Source organism: Carcharodon carcharias, chromosome 28, assembly GCF_017639515.1.
Source record: "Carcharodon carcharias isolate sCarCar2 chromosome 28, sCarCar2.pri, whole genome shotgun sequence".
In the NCBI taxonomy this organism is placed as follows: domain Eukaryota; kingdom Metazoa; phylum Chordata; class Chondrichthyes; order Lamniformes; family Lamnidae; genus Carcharodon; species Carcharodon carcharias.
Genome location: NC_054494.1, coordinates 28,036,470 through 28,056,477, shown reverse-complemented (window position 1 = coordinate 28,056,477; position 20,008 = coordinate 28,036,470). Strand labels below are relative to the sequence as shown.

The 20,008-nt window shown below is 44.8% G+C and overlaps 1 protein-coding gene across 8 annotated transcripts in view; it reads right to left on the bottom strand.

Annotated features, from left to right (window-relative positions):
- The window catches only part of zmiz1a (zinc finger, MIZ-type containing 1a), a 411,800-nt gene that overhangs the window by 181,078 nt on the left and 210,714 nt on the right, over positions 1-20,008 (bottom strand). For all 8 annotated transcript variants that reach the window (XM_041176087.1, XM_041176086.1, XM_041176089.1 and 5 more), the window contains exon 3: positions 744-863. In XM_041176087.1, coding sequence (XP_041032021.1) covers positions 744-812 — 69 coding nt within the window. In that variant the 5' untranslated portion in view covers positions 813-863. The remainder of the gene's footprint in view (positions 1-743; positions 864-20,008) is intronic.

The window sequence follows — 20,008 nt, the reverse complement described above, 5'->3', positions numbered from 1 at the left end:
GGCCACTCTTCACATGAGAGCTGGAACAGTGAGCATAGAAGGCATAACATGTGGGCCCAGTTATTCCTCACCCAATGTTGTGCTTGTGAACTGCCCAGTAGGAGTCACCAGATACTGAGCAGGAGCAGGAACCCTGGCTTCCTTTTGCCCTCTGCAGTCTTGGCAGATTGAGCCAACTCAACATAGACCATAGATCAAATCTGGGATCTTTAGCATCAATGTAAGTGCGTTCACAACCAACAGAGAGAGAGATCTGGTTTCTCTCCAATGGCTGCACACGTACAGAGCGAACAAGCCTGGCTTCATTATCCCAACAACATCAGAGACCCACTAAAACAGGGAGTTACAATTCTGCTCTCCTGTGGCCCATACTGAAGTCAAGTCAAATATAAAGCCAAGCTTTTGGCTCTGCTCCAGACTAAGTAGTATACTTATCCACTGAACTACTCGGAGAAGCAGATAAACATTTTCTTTTTAATGAGAAATAAATGGCACCATTTTGTTGCATGTTTACAAAACAATGGATTTACAATAAAGTCCTTTCAAGGACATCAGTGTCATATTAAAAATAGGGATTTTAAGCAAACTGTGACCCAGTCTATCGAAGATGTGAGGTTGCACTTTGTAATCAGTCCTAACTTGATCCTCAGAGTTTACTATTAACCTTTAATCAGTGGTTTGTGAAGAGTGAATCTGAATCAGCCGAGTGCACAGACGCAGGGTCAAGGATTTTGTGGCCTTACCTGTTTGATACACTGCAGCCGATCGTTCGTCTGCTGAATGTGTCTGTCCATGGAGGTTACTGTGTTCATCTTTATTGTCTCTTCCTGGCCTCTACCTGAAAGCCATTAAACTTTTCCACTCTGCAAGATAAACAGAAAATGGAATCATTGATCGGGGATTTGTGAGCACAGCCAATCCGCTGGAACAGATCACAGATGGCACAGAGCTATTTGTCTTCTTAGGTGACAAGAGATTGCAGTGACTGAGTGTGGAAGGTGCTGCATTCCAATGCCATGTGTCACCTAGCGACACCTGGTCAGGAAACACAGAGCTTCCTGTCAGCAACAACTGCAGGGCCAACACCGAACCCTGACACTAAATGGTGGTGCTGGGGAATCTCTACAACTTGTGTTGCTTCATTCAGAGGCATGTTCTTCTGATTCAGCACTTAGCCACAATTTTCTCTTATGGTTGAAGTACAATATGCCCTGGGGCAATTCAGCAGTAGTCAAGGCTCCTTTTGTACTGTTAGCTTATTCCAGGCGGAATCCAAAATCAATTGGCTCCAAGCAAACCCAAGTGGATGATTTTTTTTTCAAAACATTTTATTTTTCGTGGAGAGTGAGGCTTGTCCTAGGAAATGGAATTCTTCTCATTTCAGCTACTTGGTGTTGGAGTCAATTACTCCTACTGTCAGGCATGTCTTGTCGAGAGTGTTCCCTCCACCCACCTCACTCCCCTTTCAGATGGCCGCATCTCAAGAGAATCCCAGGATTCTTACAACCAGGTGTCCTATTACCCACACAAATCAGCCTGAGTGGGATTTGCCAACTGGCAGTGAATTATGGACCATTTTATGGTGGTGGCTTATGCTCACAGGAAATGGATTGTGACTCTACGGAACTCATATCTCAACCGACTGAGGATCGGGGAGGGAACTTCCCAAGGGGCAGGGAAGAAAAGCCCGTGTTAAATCCACTCTGCTCCCTCGTTCCCCAAACACAAATTACACTGAATGGACAGCGCTAGAATAGGCTGTTCAGCTCAGTTGGTCTAAGCCAGTTCAGCTCTTGATCATTAACCAGTTAGCTGTGCTAGAAAGTACACACCTGTGGACACGAGTATGTGTCGCTGTGATTCCTCCCGATAGCTGCATCAACACTGGAGGTTCACACATGAATACTTGAACAAGGGGTCAGAGTGAGGCCAGAGCCCACGGGACTGGACCCCCAAGCGAAAGGCAGGAGGGTCGGGAAGACAAGGGAACAATAACGAGGGGTCAGCAGAGTTTTCCCGGAATGGTTGACCAAATTATGGAAGAAGGCCGCCATTTTCCTGTGTTGGTTGTAAAAGCCACATACAAATTTTGGTTAACACGATGCAGAGGTGGGTGAGGGTTGTTCAGGTGAGAGGCGTGTTGATTGGTTAACAGGGTAATGAAAAGAGCTTACAGCTCCTTCCCCATAAGGAAACATCCCAAAACAAGGGTTTTTTTTTTACATAGATCATTGTTGGGCCGATAGGGTAGATGGCTGGTGGTCAGCTCAGGGAGGCAGTTCCAGAGGGAAAGGCAGCAAAGTGAAACAGTTTAGACAGCTTGGCCAGGATTTTTTGGATGGTGGGTTTCCCTTCCCAACGTATCACTGCTGGCACTGGCTGCCTCACAGTTATCCAAGGGGCATGGATTGGCTGGAGGCAGGACTCCCGCTCCCCCCCCACTCAGAAGGAAGACCCACCTCAGAGTGCTATTTGCCAATCTGATTGGCGGGTAACTCTCTAGTCCCAGCAGTGCTAGAAACTGCAGTAGGTAGGCCTGGGGCTACAGGCAGACCCCAGAATCTAAGTCCAGGGAGTCCAGAACCATGTTAATGTGGGAGCCTCAGAGCAGAGGGAGGTGGTGAGGATGACAATGGTGGGGGGGTGAGGTTGGGTGAAGGGGGTATGTTGGTGGAGGGGCTGGGGGAGGGAGGGAATACTCGCAGGGGCCAAACCTTGTTGGGGAGAGGAGGGGAGACACCCCCGATGTTGAAAACAGGCCGTTGATGGACACGTCCCCCTCCTTCCTGCCCGAAATCCAAGCAGGGTAACTTCCTAGGCTTCCCCACCGCGGCTGAGCTCCTCCTGCTAGCGGGAAAGTTGAGGCTGGGCAGGAAACTTCCCTGAAGTGGTCACTCATTGGCCACGTAAGGGCCTCATTCAGGGCAAAGGTGGATGGGCCAGCCTAGGCCTCACTGTCCCACCATAAAATGGTGGAGAGGTCGCGGTGGGCGGGAACCCCGGCTTTCCGAGGAATTTTCCGGCCCCACTCCCCCCCCACCACATGCAAACACCCACCGGCATAAAATTCTGCCCCGTGTTGTGGACTCCGGTGCTGAGGCAGCAGAAGGGTCTGTGCATCTGGGGGCGTGGGCTGCAAAGGTGCTTTGGGACAGGTCTCAAAGATGCAGCAAGGTGAAACGTAAATGTAGAACACATCCCAAATCAACCTGGTTACAGCTCAGATATTCACGTTTAATGCCAAGAAGAATATATTCCCACAATGTACGACACAGAATGAGCATGAGAGACAGGCAGACCCATTGACCATCGCATTATCTCTGCATATTTCAAACGATTTTCACAGCAGCAGTAAAAAGGCACCGATGTCATTTTCCCACCGATTGCTCCCACATTAAGTGAACAAACCCACTGCCTTTAATCCTGACCCATGGCCACAAAACAACATTAAGTCGGAATCTAATTCCCACCAGGAAGCAGCTAAATCCATAGCATTGATGAGGTGAACTTTATTCGGCCAATTCAAATCATTATTAAGACCGTCGGCGCAAGTTTAAAAATAAATCGCAGTTGTGAGAAATCAGAACCTGAACCATCTCTTGTAGTTGCTCAGCCTAAACATACCGAAACCTGCCCACGCTCTGAATATACCCTTTCCTTCAGGAAACAGCAGCAACTGATTTTAAAGAGGTGAACTTATTCTCAGGACCACAGGATCCATTAGAGATGGAAGATGCAATTCCCTCCTCTTTAACTCTCCCACAGAAAAGCAAATGCACCATTCCCTCTGTCGTACGGTTTTCAAATTGGGGTCCCCAAACCATAAGAAGCCCATGAGGGCTTCCACACAGCCATAATATTGCTACATTCCTTGAACTATGAGCATATTATTTATGTTCCTTTACCCTTTTTTTTTAAAGCAACGATAGCATATCTAAAGAGAAGCTATCGTTTGAAGTTTGGGGAAATGGGATCTCTGGAGATGTGTCAATGTTTTCAAGCAGTCTTCCACACAGAACCTTCCAAAAGCCAAGGCCTACCTAGATTTTGAAGGGATGTATGTTTTTCACCACAAGTCACTTACCCTTAGGACCATTCTATTTGTTGGCCAATCTATGAAGATGTTCTGTTCCTGATCTAAATAGGTCTCTCACCCAACGGCTCCAATGTTCCATATTTACTTTATTCACATGAGGCCATTTTGTCAATTTTCAAGCAATTAAGTTAAATTCATTCGTTCTTTGAGGAGTTTCTGCTCACATTTTCTATTTTGTTACCCTAGAGGCTGTTACCCTTGTGACAGTAGCGCTCCCAAAGGTGCTGTGTGTAAATTTAGTGTAAGGCGTGGTACTAAGCTGTCAGGAATGTTCCAGTTTCTGTTACTAGTTTGTGCTCGGTTAGCTCACCTCAATCTACAGTCTCAGCAAACTTGGACCCTCAGGGAGAGGGAGTTAAACAAGATGTCGGTGGTGTTCCTGCACTGATTCAGTAACCTCAGGAAAGTGTTGCTTGGTGGATATTGAACGAGTGACCTGCCTCCGGCCTGCCCAGACTCGGTGTCTAAACTCGGGCAGGAACAGTGGTCACCTGGAGAGCAAGCAGAGGATTCCAGGCGGCTGCGGAACTCGACCTCAGCAACAGGAGAGGACGGGATGCTTGGCAATCGGTAAACATCATCTCCTCCAGCTCCAACGGCGGCTGCTCCTTCAGCCACTGAGCTCTTGCTCCCCCGGCCCTCTTTCTCTGCCAGGCTCCAGGACCTCACAGTGTTACTGCCTTTCAAAAAATGTTTCAACCCTCTTCTATTCATCTGTGTCGTGACCACCTCCCCACCACCTCACTCAAACTTCTGTCATCCCTGTTCCTTGCTACTTGTTTTGCTTCCTCAATCTAAAGCTCTATGACGTTGGCTTTGCAAAAGTGAAAGTCATTAGAACATAAGAAATGGGAGCAGGAGGAGGCCACTCAGCCCCGCTCTGCCATTCAATAAGATCATGGCTGATATCTGATTTCAGCCTCAACGCTAGTTTCCTGCCTGTTCCCCATAGTCCTCGGCTCCCCCATAGTTCAAGAGTCACCATTGCATTACATACAGCAACTTGGGATTTAGAGTGTTGTGCACACAAATTCATCTACACTTCAGTGTTTACGTTTCTGAGGCAATTAATAGATCGGAAATGTTGGTGCAGGAGATGACAGAAACAAATTGCTCTTCTTAGAAACATAATTATTCAAAAGCCTCTAAAACGTCCATGCAGCCTCTGCATAAAAAGAGAAAGTGTGTGATTGACTGAATTCTACCTCAACACATTTGCTTTTGACTGAGAATAAAGCACAATGCAAACAATGACAGACTTTAAGGCTCACTGCTGGTGTGAGTGCCAGGCTTGCAGCCATCTGCGACCTCTGTGATAAACAAGATAAAGCCCAGCTTTGTCTTCAGTCCCATTAGAAGTACGCACATTTAAACAGACTTTCTCAAAACTTTCCTAATGCCCACATCACCCATCTCAAAAATCCAGGTTCTTGTGGTGCACTAGGGTTTTTGTGGGGCTGGTGGGTGGAGATTGAAGCGGGGGGGGTGGGGGTGGTGCGAATATCATACATATGCCGAAATCACCGGCTCTGTTTTAGCCTGACATACTCTCCTGTGGAAACATCTACAGCACACAGGCAGAGATTACACATCTTGCCAAGATGCGTGCATGGATATGAAGTTCTAACCCAGATACATGGTAGGACATGCTGAAAGTCTGAACGCATTCGCTTTTTAAACTCAGGATTCAAAGCAGTTGCAAGCATGCCCAGGTGGAAGTGAGCAGTTTATATAGTAACGCAATAACCACATTCATGGAATACGGCTCCTTGCATTCCCAACCAAGCGATAAAGCATACGTCATGTGTTGGCCTCATATAAAGGGACAAAGGATGGTAAACAGTGTTGAGGTAGAGATCAGCCACTTAATGGTGGTCCAGCCTCAAGGGGCTGAGCTGCTGTTCCTATCCTCCAACAGACTAAATGATTCTAAAACTCAAATTTATTGAGTTCTCACTTCAATTGTGATGTGTGACATCTTTGCATCAGCCGACCTTCTCCCCATACCGCTGCTAAAGTATTCAGGTGCTTTATCCTACTCCTCCTCAAGACCGACTCCGGTGACCAACCTTTTAGTTTACTCTTCTAATCTCCCCTTCCAGCTTAATCTCTATTCTCCTCACAGCAAAGTGCCTCAGGTCATTTTCCTTACTGCAATATTTAAAATGTCTTTTATGATGTCCGAGTTGTACAAAAACAACATGATTGCAGTCTTCATATATTCTCACAGCTTTACATAAAGAGACTTCAGGTAGGCTATTAATAATTAATCCAACATTTAAACAGAAGGTGTTTTGCAGGTGTGTACAACACAGTCAATCCGGCTTACATCCATTGCTCATCAAATGGTAACATGATCAGACCACCGGACATCACCTATAGCCTCACCTCCATCATATGTCATTTGCTAATGCTCTAAATGGTGGTAGCAAGGAAACCTATTTCCAATCCTTGTTTCATTGCCTTACTAATTTAGGAATTAAAAAGCAAGTCCTGAATTGAAACCCCAAACAAGATGAGTCCATTGTTCAAGCTGACACTCCAGTGCAGTACTGAGAGTGCTACATTGTCAGAGGCGCTCTCTTTAAGAGGACATCTGCCTGTTTAGGAGGGCGCTAACGATCCCGTTCCACGATCTGAAAGATGACAATGCAGTTCTGCTGGGGGAATTTAACCAACATTCTTACCTCGACCAATGGATTAACAGGCCAATTATCTCAGTGCTGTTGTGGGATCTTGATATGCACAAAATGGCTTCCCTGTCTGCCCACATGGATTTTGAAGCAATTCAGTGGACATGGGCCTTCCCCAGCCACTGTTCATTCTCGTTATTCTTCCTTTCTAATGTTTCTGACTTTATGACAGTGACAACACTTCAAAAATACTTCATTGGCTATAAGTGCTTGAGCACATCCCAAGGTTGTGAAAAGCATGATATAACTGCAAATTTTTCTTCTCTTCTGAAAGCACTGACTTACACACTAGGGTTCCTCTGTTGCCCCTTGGTGCCTCAAAAAATGTAGAATATTAGTGAGTTGAAGGTGGACAAATTTACCCTCAAGGACATCAACCTCAATCCCATTCTCACCAAGCATCCCCCCTCCAACAGGTCTGAAGGAACCTCGGCTGATTTTGGCTTCTCCTCTGCTGCTTGAGGGTGCTGGGAAGCATGCTGTACAAGCCAGGCAAGAACTAGTTCAAGCATAAGAACAGAAGAGCGGTCATTTAGCTGCTCGAAGCTGTTCCACCGTTCAATGAGATTGTGGCTGATCTGTGTTCTGGCTCCATGTGTGGTCACCTTGCAGGTCCCAAAAGCCTGCTGATCCTGACCACGAAGGATTGCACGAACAATCTATGGAAGAGTTATCTCAGCAGTAGGTGGCGCCTGCAGAATGAGGAGGGCAACAAGGTGGGGAGGGAAGTGGAGTCTCAAGGAGAGTCAACGACCGCTCTACAGCCCAACATGGCATTGTGACAGCAGCGCCACACACAGTCATTCGCCATTTGCCAGCATGAGGAGAAACAGTAACACAGAAGGTCACTATTTTATCACTGCTACTCAATTGATATTAAATTTAACAGTCCCGAACGCCCACACAAATCACAATGTAAACAACATGATCTGACGAGGCTAGCTAAATCCTGCAGAATTTACAGAATAAATGGCAACCTCCGAATTAACTGCACGTGACCAAATGAAAGATTGCTTAATTAAAAATTTAAACAGATTAATTAAATCTGCGAATATGTTCTGCACTGTTTCTCCCTCCCTCACTCACAAACAATCTGGAGAGGATTTGCCATCTCACAAACGCAGGGTAAGGGTCGCGCAATTTATGTAACGGCTTCCAGGGATCCAAGTGGCTGCGTTTGGATATCATCCACAGTGGCCAAAAAGCAAAACCGAATCCCGCCAGAAAACAGGATAACTGGGCAACCCGGTCTCGTTGTGGGTGGTATCTTACCACGTGCAGAATGGCTGCAGCATTAACCAACTCAACAGCCAATGCCCTTCAAAGTAATGCAGTGCACAGACAGCATTTTGAGAAATTGCTGAGGGACACAGTAAAAGGACCATATAAATGCCAAGCCGTTTATTCTTAAAGAACCTCGCGGTGTCAGAAATTCGTTGCATCACTTTATCCTTCAATCCTTTCCAGCGATGCCCCATTTGTCTCTTTAATCCTGAGCCTCTGCCTTCTGGGGGAACCCCGGAGTTTAAACAGATGAAAAATCAAGAGAAAGAGTGGTAAATCTCCCATCCTATATTATGTAAAATATTTCAGAAGAAAATCTTTTCCCCAGCACACAATCAAAATCCACGTTAAACTTGCAATCAAACTTGTCAGAGAGAGTGTGTGTGTGTGTGTGTGAACCGTTAATCATTCTGATCAACATTGTTGGATGTTAAACTCCGAGCCAGAATGATCGTGACTGCCACACCATCGCAGGCTGCTCTGCTGCACAGTGGAGATGAGTAGGTTTGCACGCAAACATTCGCATGGGTGAAAGCAGCTGCATCAGAGGTCGTAGCTGCAGTGATGCGTGCAGGGCTAATGGAATCTGAACAGCAATGTGATTTTTTTTTTTTGGAGGCTGAACAAATCCCTGTAATCTTTCCCTCCCAGCCTTCCTGGTCTCGCACCCCTACCTGCCACCTGGAATATAGGGAGGTTGAGCTGGGGTCTCCCTTTGGCCATACTGAAGCAGTCACTGAGATGTGTAACACGGCAGCCTAGCGTCAAAGCCTCCCCTCCTGTGTATCCCCCTCCTGCCCACCATGACAGATCCAGGGTTTGGATTTAAAACTCTAGGGTCTGGACACTGCCAAGTGTTTCAGTGTCACCATACTGCCAGGCCACAGTACCAGCTGCACAGCAAAATTCTGAGAATTCAGAGCTAAAGAAAGAAATTAAATTTGGAATTACCATTACGTCAGCACCATCTGCACCATTACAGATGGGCAACCTTTACTCAGAAATAAAACATTCCAAGAAAGAAAGGGTTTATATCTCATTGCACACTGACACACGTTCCCACTGAGACAAGGCTAGGAAAACATGGGCAAACAGAACTTCCACATGTGCAATCCTGCTGGTTTTAATTACAGAGGAAAGCAGACACACAAGCTACCCTACAGGACTTCATTTCAATGGCAAATTAAAAAGTGCAAAACAAAAAATTAGTAAATAAAAAATAAATCGTACGCAACAAGGTAAATATTGGAAAGCTGACCCGGTTGCAGCTTTCCGCATCTTTCAAATCACTAAACGAGTAGCACTCTCGCCTCGAGTCAGAAGATTGATGGTTCAAGCCCTGCTCCAGAGACTTGAGCACAGAAATTTTCAGGCTGGGCACACGCACGCAGTACCAAGGGAGTGCTGCACTGGTGGAGGCGCTGTCTTTTGAACGAGAGAGTGAACCGAGGACCCTGCCTGCTTTCTCAGGTAGATGTAAAGGATCCCAGGGCTCAACTTCAAACCAGAGCACAGGAGTTTGCCTCGGTGCCCCGGCCAATATTTATCCTTCAACTACGACAGATTATCCACTCATTTTCACTTTGCTGCTTGTGGGATCTTGCTGTGCACAAATCGTCTGCCACCTCCCTTACATTACAACGTTATAACTCACTGCACAACACTTTAGGACATCCTGATACTGTGAAAGGTGCTATATAAATGCAAGCCTTTTCCCCATTTACATAAGCACTAAAGGAGACCAATGTGCCTATGCCAGCTCTTTGGAAAGAGTTATCCAATTAGTACCACTGCCTTGCTCTTTCCCTTTGGCCCGCAGTGTTTTTCTCTTTTTAAATATATATCTGAGTCTCAAGAAAGCAATTTTCCCCGAATGTTGCTATCTCCAAACAATTCCCTCAGCTCCAATAGATGGAGCTTTGTCTCCAATAGAATACTGGGCACGACTGGAAATCAGTAATTCACACACACTCAACAGCCCTGTCACCACAACCACCACCACTTGGTAGGTGCACAGACACACCGGCAGAAATCTCAGCAGCCAGTGTCCCCAATGGACAACAGACTTCACAAACTGAAGAGAAACATTAATACTTCGATGGAACAAGTCAATTAAGTTTACTGTCAGTTCTGCAAAAAACAGTTGTTACAAATCTGCAAATCTGTTTGCTGAATTATTCTCAAATGCCCTTAAATATGCCCCATCTGTGATGGTGACTGGGGTTAACCATTACCCATCATTTTAATAAAGATAATCACAGGATATGGGTGTGGCTGACAGAGCCAACATTTATTACCCCCTTTTTAGTTGAGAAGGTAGCGGTGGGCCACCTTTTTGAACCACTTGCGATTTGATACAACTGAATAGTTTGCCAGGCCACTCTGGAGGGCAGCTAACCATGTTAGCATGACGTTGGGGCAACCTGTATATCAATGGGTAAGGATGACAGGCTTCCAATCCTAGTTGGGTTTTTAACATTAATCCATCAATTTCATGATCACTCTTACTGATACCAGTTTTATTTCCATCACACTAATGACAATCCAATTAAACTACAACTTTTGAAAAAGAACCCAAACATTCCTTAAAGGGACAAGCCTCCAATTTTTGATAAATGTGGTGCCCATTTTGGAGCAGAGCCAGAAGATCCCAGCTTAGAGCTCCTTTGGCTGCCCACTAGACTCAACAACCCTGGGTCGGGAAAGGAAGATACCAACTCTGATACCTACTGTTCATCGCTATACAGTTATCCTTCCTGGGAAGAGCGTGTTTGGGGACATCAGGCAAAAAAACCCCAATAAATTGCATTTATAAAGCACCTTAACGTGATAAAACAGCTCAAGGCACTTCACAGCTGGAAGGAAATCCAGAGCTTAGGGCCTGGAAAGCTGAAGACATGGATACTAGTGGAGGGGTGATTAAACTGGGAATATGCAAGAGGCCAGAATTGAAGGAGTGCAGAAATTATGAAGGTTGTAGGGTTGGAAGAGGTTACAGAGATAGAAAGGGGAGAGGTCGTGGAGAGAACTGAAAGCAAAAATGAGAATTTTGAAAACGCAACATCTTAAATTGGCTCAGGGCATGATGTGCCCACTGTGGTATAGTCGACCCTGTTCTGATCCCCAGCTGAGGTTGCTACTGGACAAACCTGATCCCAAAGTGGAACCCAGCTTGATAGATCCTAACTTTTATTTGTTTGTTCAGATACGTGGAGAGCGGCTACTGAACATAGTAACCGGAGTCAGCTGATGAACTTTTAACAAAGGCATAAAACGTTTACTAAACACGAAAAGATGAACTATATTACAATACTCCTTCACCCACAACTATACCTTTGTAGATTTATATGGATTTGTAAGGATAATACAAGCTATAAAAGCTATCTTATACTCTAATGTTCACAGTAAGTACACAGTCCATGTAAACCAATAGGCTCCCTGAAACCAAATGACAGGTGCCACCTCAACTGGATGCTATGGATCTCTCATCAGCTCCCTCCCAGATGCCTGTCACACTGAACTCTGTCTTTCATACCACGGTTTCCAATCTCCATTCTCCAAGGACTCACTTTGAAACCTTCTCCCAAACACCTCCTGTAAGGTTTCACCTCCAGGTGTTCAACCTCTCCTTCCGATGTTCCTCTCCCCTGGGTCACCACATGCATTCAAGCTGTCCTCCATGCACACTCTCTCTCACCAACTCAGCTGTCAACAATACACTGCTTCACATGCCCATAACAAACAGTTATGGACCTTCAGTTGTCTCTTTGGACTTTCTGGCCTCTTGCAAGCTGTTCTCATTTTAAATCTGCTTTCTGCAGCTTTTGTCTCTGAGGCTTGGAGCCTTTCTTTCTGCTCCTCACTCTTAACTTCATTTAACAGGGCCTTTTCCAGGTTCCTGTCCTTCCCTTTGGATAGAAGGTCTGGGACTTTCTCCTGTTCCATTCCACTGGATTGTGGAGTCTTTTCTTTGGCTTGGGGCTGGCTATCTGTCCCCTTTGTTCCAGTCTCTCCTGGCAGTTACTTCCAAAACCAATTGAACTCAAACGGCTACCAAATCAAGCTGCTGTTTCTAGTTTCCTGTTTGTGTCTGTGGGAGGGACCTGCCTCTCTGGACCCCTGTTATTAGGCAACAGCCCAGATTCTCTACTACTGTTTAACTTAGCATAGAGTCATAAAACTCTCATTAGAAATGCAGGCATCTTTTAAAGTAAAACCAAAACTCAATTTGACCTTTCTTAACACACAGATCCCGAAATATAAATCAAACTTAAACATTAAAGCTGAAAATCATTCCTAACACCCACAAGTACAAATATAACTTACCTAAACTATCTCTTTCCCTAACAATCCCCATGCCTATGCTTTCCTATTTAAAATGGGGCCGATGGGGCATAGCTCATGAACGTGGTCAATGTAACTTGGTGCCACCATGTAAGGAAGGGAAAAAAATGCAGAGAGGTAGATCATGACATCTTGAGATCCGGATGTATGTGACTACACCTTCCTGTTTCTCTGATACTGTGATTATCCCAAACCACAACATTGATTACAGTGAGACGCCCGCAGATCACGGATTAAGAATGAGAGTGAAACCTTTTAATTCAAAGGCAGCTTATATTTCTATGACAAGTGACAAGATGAACTAAATAATGCGTGCAGCACACTTCATGCCATGCAGGTTTTATACAGATAACACAGCCTCAGGATTGTTACAGTCTGCCTCACAATCATCTAAAAGAAATACACACAACACAACCATCCATATTTGAGTAAAATTTGGAACAGAGAGCCTTTGTTTTTTATATAAGTACCTCAAGAATCCTTTATGAATGCTTCACCTGGTGAAAGTTGGCAGTAGGCCCAAGGTAGAGGCATAGACAGTTGGGCCCTAATTTAGGAAATAGGAGTAGAGAGCCTACTGAGGCCTACTCCAGACAAGATCCACCGCCCTACACTTGGGCTTTGCTTTCTTGATCTCTACCAAGATCAATAGAATCAGCTGCTCTTCATCATTTTAAAAAATACCTTCACAGGATGTCAGTGTCACTGGTTAGCTGTCTCCCTTCCTTAATTGCCTTTGAGAAGGTGGTGGTGAGCCACTTTCTTGAACCGCTGCAGTCCAAGTGGTGTAGGTACGTCCACAGTGCTGTTAGGGAGGGAGTTCCAGGATTTTGACCTGGCGACAGTGAAGGAATGGTGATATAGTTACAAGTCAGAATGGTATGCGGCTTGGGGGCGGGGGGGCGGGTGTTGTGGGATGAGGTGGTCTTCCCATGCATCTGCTGCTCTTGTCCTTCCAGGTGGTAGAGAATACAGGTTTGGGAGGTGCTGCCAAAGGAGTCTTGGTGAGTTGATGCATTGCATCTTGTATATGGCATACACTGATGCCACTGTGTGTTGGTGGAGGAGAGCGTGTTTGGTTAAGTTGGTGCATGGGGTGCCAATCGAGCAGCCTGATTTATCCTGGATGGTGTTAAGCTTCTTGAGTGTTGTTGGATCTGCATTCATCGAGGCAAGTGGAGAGTATTCCATTATTGTCTTGACTTGATGCTTTTTAGATGGTGGACAAGTTTGGGGAGTCAGGTGACTTACTCTCCACAGAATCCTCAGCCTCTGACCTGTTTTTGTAGCCACAGTATTTATATGGCTGGTCCAGTTCAGTTTCTGGCCTATGGTAATGCCCAAGATATTGAAAGTGGGGGAATTCAGCAATGGTACTGCCATTGAATGTCAAGGTGAGATGGTTGTTCTCTCTTGTTGGAGATGGTCATGTCAGGTACTTGTGTAGCATGAATGTTACTTGCCACTTGTCAGCCCAAGCCTGAATATTGCCCTCTTGTTGCATATGGGCATGGATTGCTTCAATATCTGAGGAGTCTTGAATGATGCTGAACATCGTGCAATCATCAGTGAACATCCCCACTTCTGACCTTTCGAATGAAGGTCATTGATGAAACTGCTGAAGATAGTTAGACCGAGGACACTATTCTGAGGAACTCCTGCAGCGATGTCCTGGGACTTTTCCAAAATTCCTTAGATTCGGGAACGGTCCCATCAGATTGGAAGTTGGCAAATGTTACATCACTTTTCAAAAAAGGAGGGAGAGAAAATACAATGAACAACTGGCCAGTTAACCTAACATCAGTCGTTGGGAAAATGCTGGAATCTATTATTAAGGAAGTCTTAACAATGCACTTAGAAAAGCATAGTACGATTAGAATGAGTAAACATGGTTTTACTAAAGGGAAATCCTGTTTGTCAAATTTATTCGAGTTTTTTTGAGGATTTAGATAGATTAGTGTGAACTAGTAGATGAAGTACACCTGGATTTTCACAAGGCATGCGATAAGGTGCCATACAAAAGGTTAATAGGCAAGGTAAGGGTTCATGGAGTTGGGGGCAGTATTTTAGCTTGGGTAGAGGATTGATTAATGGATAGAAAGCAGAGTGTGGACATAAACAGGGCTTTTTCTAGTTAGCAAGCAGTGAATAGTGGAGTGTCGCAAAGATCAGTGTTGGGGCTTCAACTATTTACAATTTATATTAATGACTTAGATGAAGAGACAGAGAGTAATGTGTCTAAGTTTGGTGAGAAGGTGAGCTGTGGGGAGGACACAGAAAATCTGCAAAGAGATAAAGACAGGTTAAGTGAGTGGGCAACAAGATGGCAGATGGAGTATAATGTGGAGAAGGGTGAAGTTATTCACTTTGGTCGTAAGAATGAAAAAAACAGAATATTTTTTAAAAGGTGAGAAGATTGTAAGTGTTGAAGGAATGCAGAAAGTTAGCGTGCAGCAAGTAATGAGGAAGGTAAATGTCATGTTGGCCTTTATTATAAAGCGAGTGGAGTACACAAATAAAGGAGTCTTGCTACAGTTGTACAGGGATTTGGTGAAACCACATCTGGAGTACTGTGTGCAGTTTTGGTCTCCACATTTAAGAAAGGATAAACTTGCAATGAAGGCCATACAGCGAAGGTTTACTAGATTGGTTTCTGGGATGAGGGGGTTTGGACTACGATGATCGGCTGAGCAAATTGGGATTATATTTTCTGGAGTTTAGAAGAACGATAGGCAATCTCATTGAAATCTACAAAATTCTGAGGGGGTTTGATAGGGTGGATGCTGAGAGATTGTTTTCCGCCAGTTGGGAAGTCTAAAACATGGGGGCACAGTCTCAGGATAAGCGGCCAGTCATATAGGACTGGGATGAGGTGAAACTGCTTCTCTCAAATGGTTGTGAATCTTTGGGATCCTCTACCCAGAGGATCATTGAATGCATTTAAGGCTGCGATAGACAGATTTTTCATCTCTCAGGGAATGAAGGGATATGGGGAGTAAGCGAGAAAATGGAATTGAAGCCCAAGATCGGCCATGCTCATATTGAATGGCGAAGCTGGGCTTGATAGACCATATGGTTTGCTCCTGCCCCTGTATATCTTGTATTCTTCTGCTCTGAGATGACTGGCCTCCAACAACCACAACCCAAGTGAATCATTACAGACTTTATCTCAGCAATTTTAGGCAGTGGCTCCAAAACAATAGGGTAAAGTACAAGCGGTTACAGGTTTATGATGGGGGGGGGGGGGTGGCGAGGAGAGGGTTTGGGGAGGTGGGGGGGAATGTGGGAGCCAGACTGTTATTTCAAGCGATAAATTAAGAGCATCACAGCATATTGGCACACGATTAAAAGCTAGTTGGCTTAAGCACAAATCACTTTCTGTAACCTATTGATACCAATATGCTAAATCAGTCAAGTGACAACACTGAATAGGGATTATTGGGAGACAGAAATGTGCTTTAAAGTCATATGAGAAGCCACTCATCTCAACAGCAATGACTAAAACATTACCATGAATATCTGCAAAGTGGGGATTAACTCTGAAGCTCATAGGGTCCCTCCAGCTTTAAATATATCTTAGATTCACAGTGGATCTTGTAGAAAGAACAGTTTGGTTCCACAACTGGATATTGATACAATTTAATGCACATGACTAAATCTGAGCATTGACCCTGCCAAAGAACTAACACATTACCCGTCCAATTTGCTGTCCAGCTAGGGCACCCCCACTAATTGTATTGTGTTGCCTAATCATAGGCAGCTGTCAAGAACTATAAAACAAGTGAAGAGGGCACTCAGTAGAGCTCATAGCTCTGCCGCATTGTGCTAACTTAATGCTGTTACAATTACACAGCTCTTCCTTGAGGCTTTCCCCAGCCTGGTTGATGCTCTGCAAGTACAAAGCTGAAAAATATAAATCTTTTTATTAAGAGCTTCCATCCCACTGAGGAGGCTTCAGGCCAATCCACATCGAACAACCTGCTTCGAAAACTCTGACAGCTGTTACAAATTGCACAACAGCTGAGATAACCCACAACGTTCTAAAACAATCGACAGCGTTCAAAATAAAACAACACACAACATTCTAAAAATGTCATTTCACCCTATCTTCCAATGTTAACGAATACTTTAAAATATTTCAGAGTCTGGCTCCGGATCCACATTTTCGCCAAAGACTAATCAGTTCTTCCTTGGGTCATGTCCCATACATATGTCAAAGTTTTATTGAAATCCACCCATTAGTTTTTGAGATATATTGTTTACAGGCAAACAAACAAGGGCAAAAACATCATATCTGTCCACCTTCAGTGGCGGAGATAATAACTTATGCACACAGTGGAAACTCTATTACTGTATCTGCTTTAACTTGTCAGTCTTGACTCATTGGTAGCACTCTCGCTTCTGAGTCACAAGCTCATGAATTCAAGCCCCACTTCAGAGACTTGAGGGAGTGCTGCACTGTCACAGGTGCCATCCATCAAATGAAAGGTTAGACCAAGGCTGCGTCTGCCCTCATAGGTGGATGCAAAAGATCCCAAGGCACTATTTTGAAGGAGAGAAGGGGAGCCCTCCCCAGCTTCCTGGCCAATATTCATCCCTCAACCAATAGCAATGAAGCAGGTTTTCTGGGCATTCATCTTATTGCTGTTTGAGTCACCTTGCTGTGCACAAATTGGCAGCCATGGTTGTACAACAGTAACCACATTTCACAAGTGTTCATGTCTGTGAATGAATGGTGTTAGACATAATGCACCGTTTCCCTTTTACAATGGAAGGCACTGTCCTATTGGATAATGAAAATTGGTGAACAATTGAGACCCTCCCAGTTGTTGCTCCTGCAATTACGGTCTGGTAAAACCCTCGGTTCAGGAATGAACATACGAATAGCACAAACCACATTTAATTCTTCTTGGGTTGCGAGGGTGATTTCCTGCTTTCTCGGTTAACAGATCGGCAACTTTGCGATCTATAATGAGACAGAACGAAGCAGTGATCTTTTCTACTAATTTTGCAGGCTAGATACATTACACATTAGGTCAAAGACAGAGCTAAGCAGAAGGGCATGAGAATGGAAGATGAGGCAGCGCTGGTATGAGAGAAAAGTGAGGCTGTATTCAGCGGAGTTTGGGGAGAATCTGGAATAAGGGTTCAAATCTCTGAGAGAGTAAAGAGCAAAGGACTATATTCACTGGTACACATTAGTATTAGGACTAGAAGCATAAAGGGGAGCAGAGAAGAAATGGTCACACAAAGGGGTATGTGAGCATGGAATATATTACCAGAAGACAAAGCTACCAGACATTTAAGGGGGATTAGGTAAGCACTTGAAGAAAAAGAATGCATGAGGCAAGGAACGAGGAAACAATTTTTTTGTTGTGGAATCAGCATCAAAATAATGACCGGGGCAGATGCTTTCGGTGCTGAAATTCTGTTATTTGATGATGCCAGTAAGATAGAGATATACCAAAGAACAGATGTTTAACCCTCATGGTTGGTGGAAGCCCAGAGAGATTTCACAGGGGCGTCAGATGGTGAATTCACCAATTCTCACGGCTAAGCCTACATTGAAACTGCTACTTACAAGAGATCTGCTGATGGCTTGGTGGGTAATCAGACACCAGCCCTACCCCTCCTGGTAATGCAGAGATTTACAGGCCAGGATGCGTCCAGGTTTCAAGTGACAGAAGTGACAATGACAAAACAAGAGGCAGCCATCCACACAATCTACAAAGGCTATTTGTTTCCAAGACAGTGTTATCGACAATCATTCTTTGAGGACAGTCCCACAATGGAACAAGCTGCCAAAGGAAATAGTCACAGACCCACCACTTGAATTCTTCAAGACCCATCTTTGGATTATTTCCATTTAAAAGTTTTCATTATCAGGACTAACATCTCAACAGGTCATGACTGGTTTATCTAGTGCTACCCATATTAATGTTGGTGGAATATGGATATTAGTCTGTGATGCCACCACAGCTAAGGCAGAAGCTCAATTAGATACTCAATGGCGGTGTCACTGGAGGCCCACCAACAGTCCGCAGTTGAAATGTTTAGTGATGGAAAATTCAGACAAGATTCCCGCTGCTGATCGCTTCGCAACGACCAGCTCCACCACTGTCCTGGAAGCTTTTACAAATGTAGATGCTGCGTACTTTGGCCAAGCAGCTCACTGACATTTATTACCCATTAATAATGCACAAATGGGCACCGTAATGGAAAGCTGCTACGCCCTAGGCACCGTCCTATCTCTAGCCCAATGGGAATCAAAATTTCTTTTGAGGTAGTGCGAGGTGGGGGGTAGTGCAGGGAGGAAGAGGTGTCGCAAACGCACAACAGAATTTTAGGTCACTAAAATTTTAGGTTTGAAAGTGATTTCTTCACTTGCTTGGCATCTTCTTCCGCCATCTTGAATTAATACAGAAACTTCTGAAGCTCTGACTTATGGACTTACCAGCAGGGACTCGATGGGCTGAAAGGCCACCTCCTGTGCTGCATTGACTCTGTAACTTAGGTGCTTTCAAGCTGTGTGTTGATACTCCAGTTGCAATCTGGTAGTGGCGGGGGGGGGCGGATGGCCACCCAGTCACAGCTCTTCAATATTGCAGAGGGAGGTTCTGCCACTGAGGAAGCCATCTGATTAAGGTCATTGCCCTCTCTAATTGGCCCAGAAGGTTGCAAGTCCCAGTGGCCCAACAGGTGACTGAGCCACCAAGGAAGTTACAGATTAAAACTCTGTTCTGAATGATCTGACCTGAGCCAGGGGGTTATTACCCAGGGCTGTCAACTAGCAATCATTTCCGGAATCCCTGTGCGTAGGTTGGAATCGGGCCCAATTGTGGTCCATCACGGTGGAGCAGTGCGCCAGAACTCTGGGGTCAAGGTTCAGATATGAAACATGGCCATTTGCACGATGGTGCTGAGCTGAGAACAGGCAAGGAGTCAACAGCTTCAAGGAAATAAGGGGAGCGGAGCAAATTGGCAGCAAAGTAAAACAGTTAATTATCTCATTGGACACTCCCAGGTTTAGAAGCACACAGAAACTATCAAAGTTGCAGTAAATCATCTTGTTGGCATTTGTTATTAACGAGAAAATCAACAAGTGCAATATATATTAGCACCATGGATTCTGATCAAACTGACTCATCTCTGTTAGATTTATCTCAGCCTAAACTCCATGATAATAAATCTAATATGGAACATTTATTAACTTCGCCATTTTTCTGCTCAACTTTTTGCTGCTAGGATACTATTTTTGCTGATGACATTTCCTCAAAGGACCTCAAAGCTCAGCTGCTGCCAAGTCTGCAAGGTCCTAACTTTGCCTTGGTCGCCTGTTATGGGATTTGGCTACAACATCTTTGTCCACCAGCATATTCTCGCCTCTTCTCCAGGTGGTGTCCCATGCTGGGCACAGCTCCAGAGACATCAATAGCCCATTGGCACCTTGGGCAAGGCCTTTTCTTTTCCATTGTGAACTTGGAATCTTCCTGGTCCATATAGTCTGGTAACGCACCAAGTAGGAACATGACAGACCACTGCTAGAAGCTTATTAAGGTCTTTCCCACATGGGAATGGTTGGAGAAAAGAC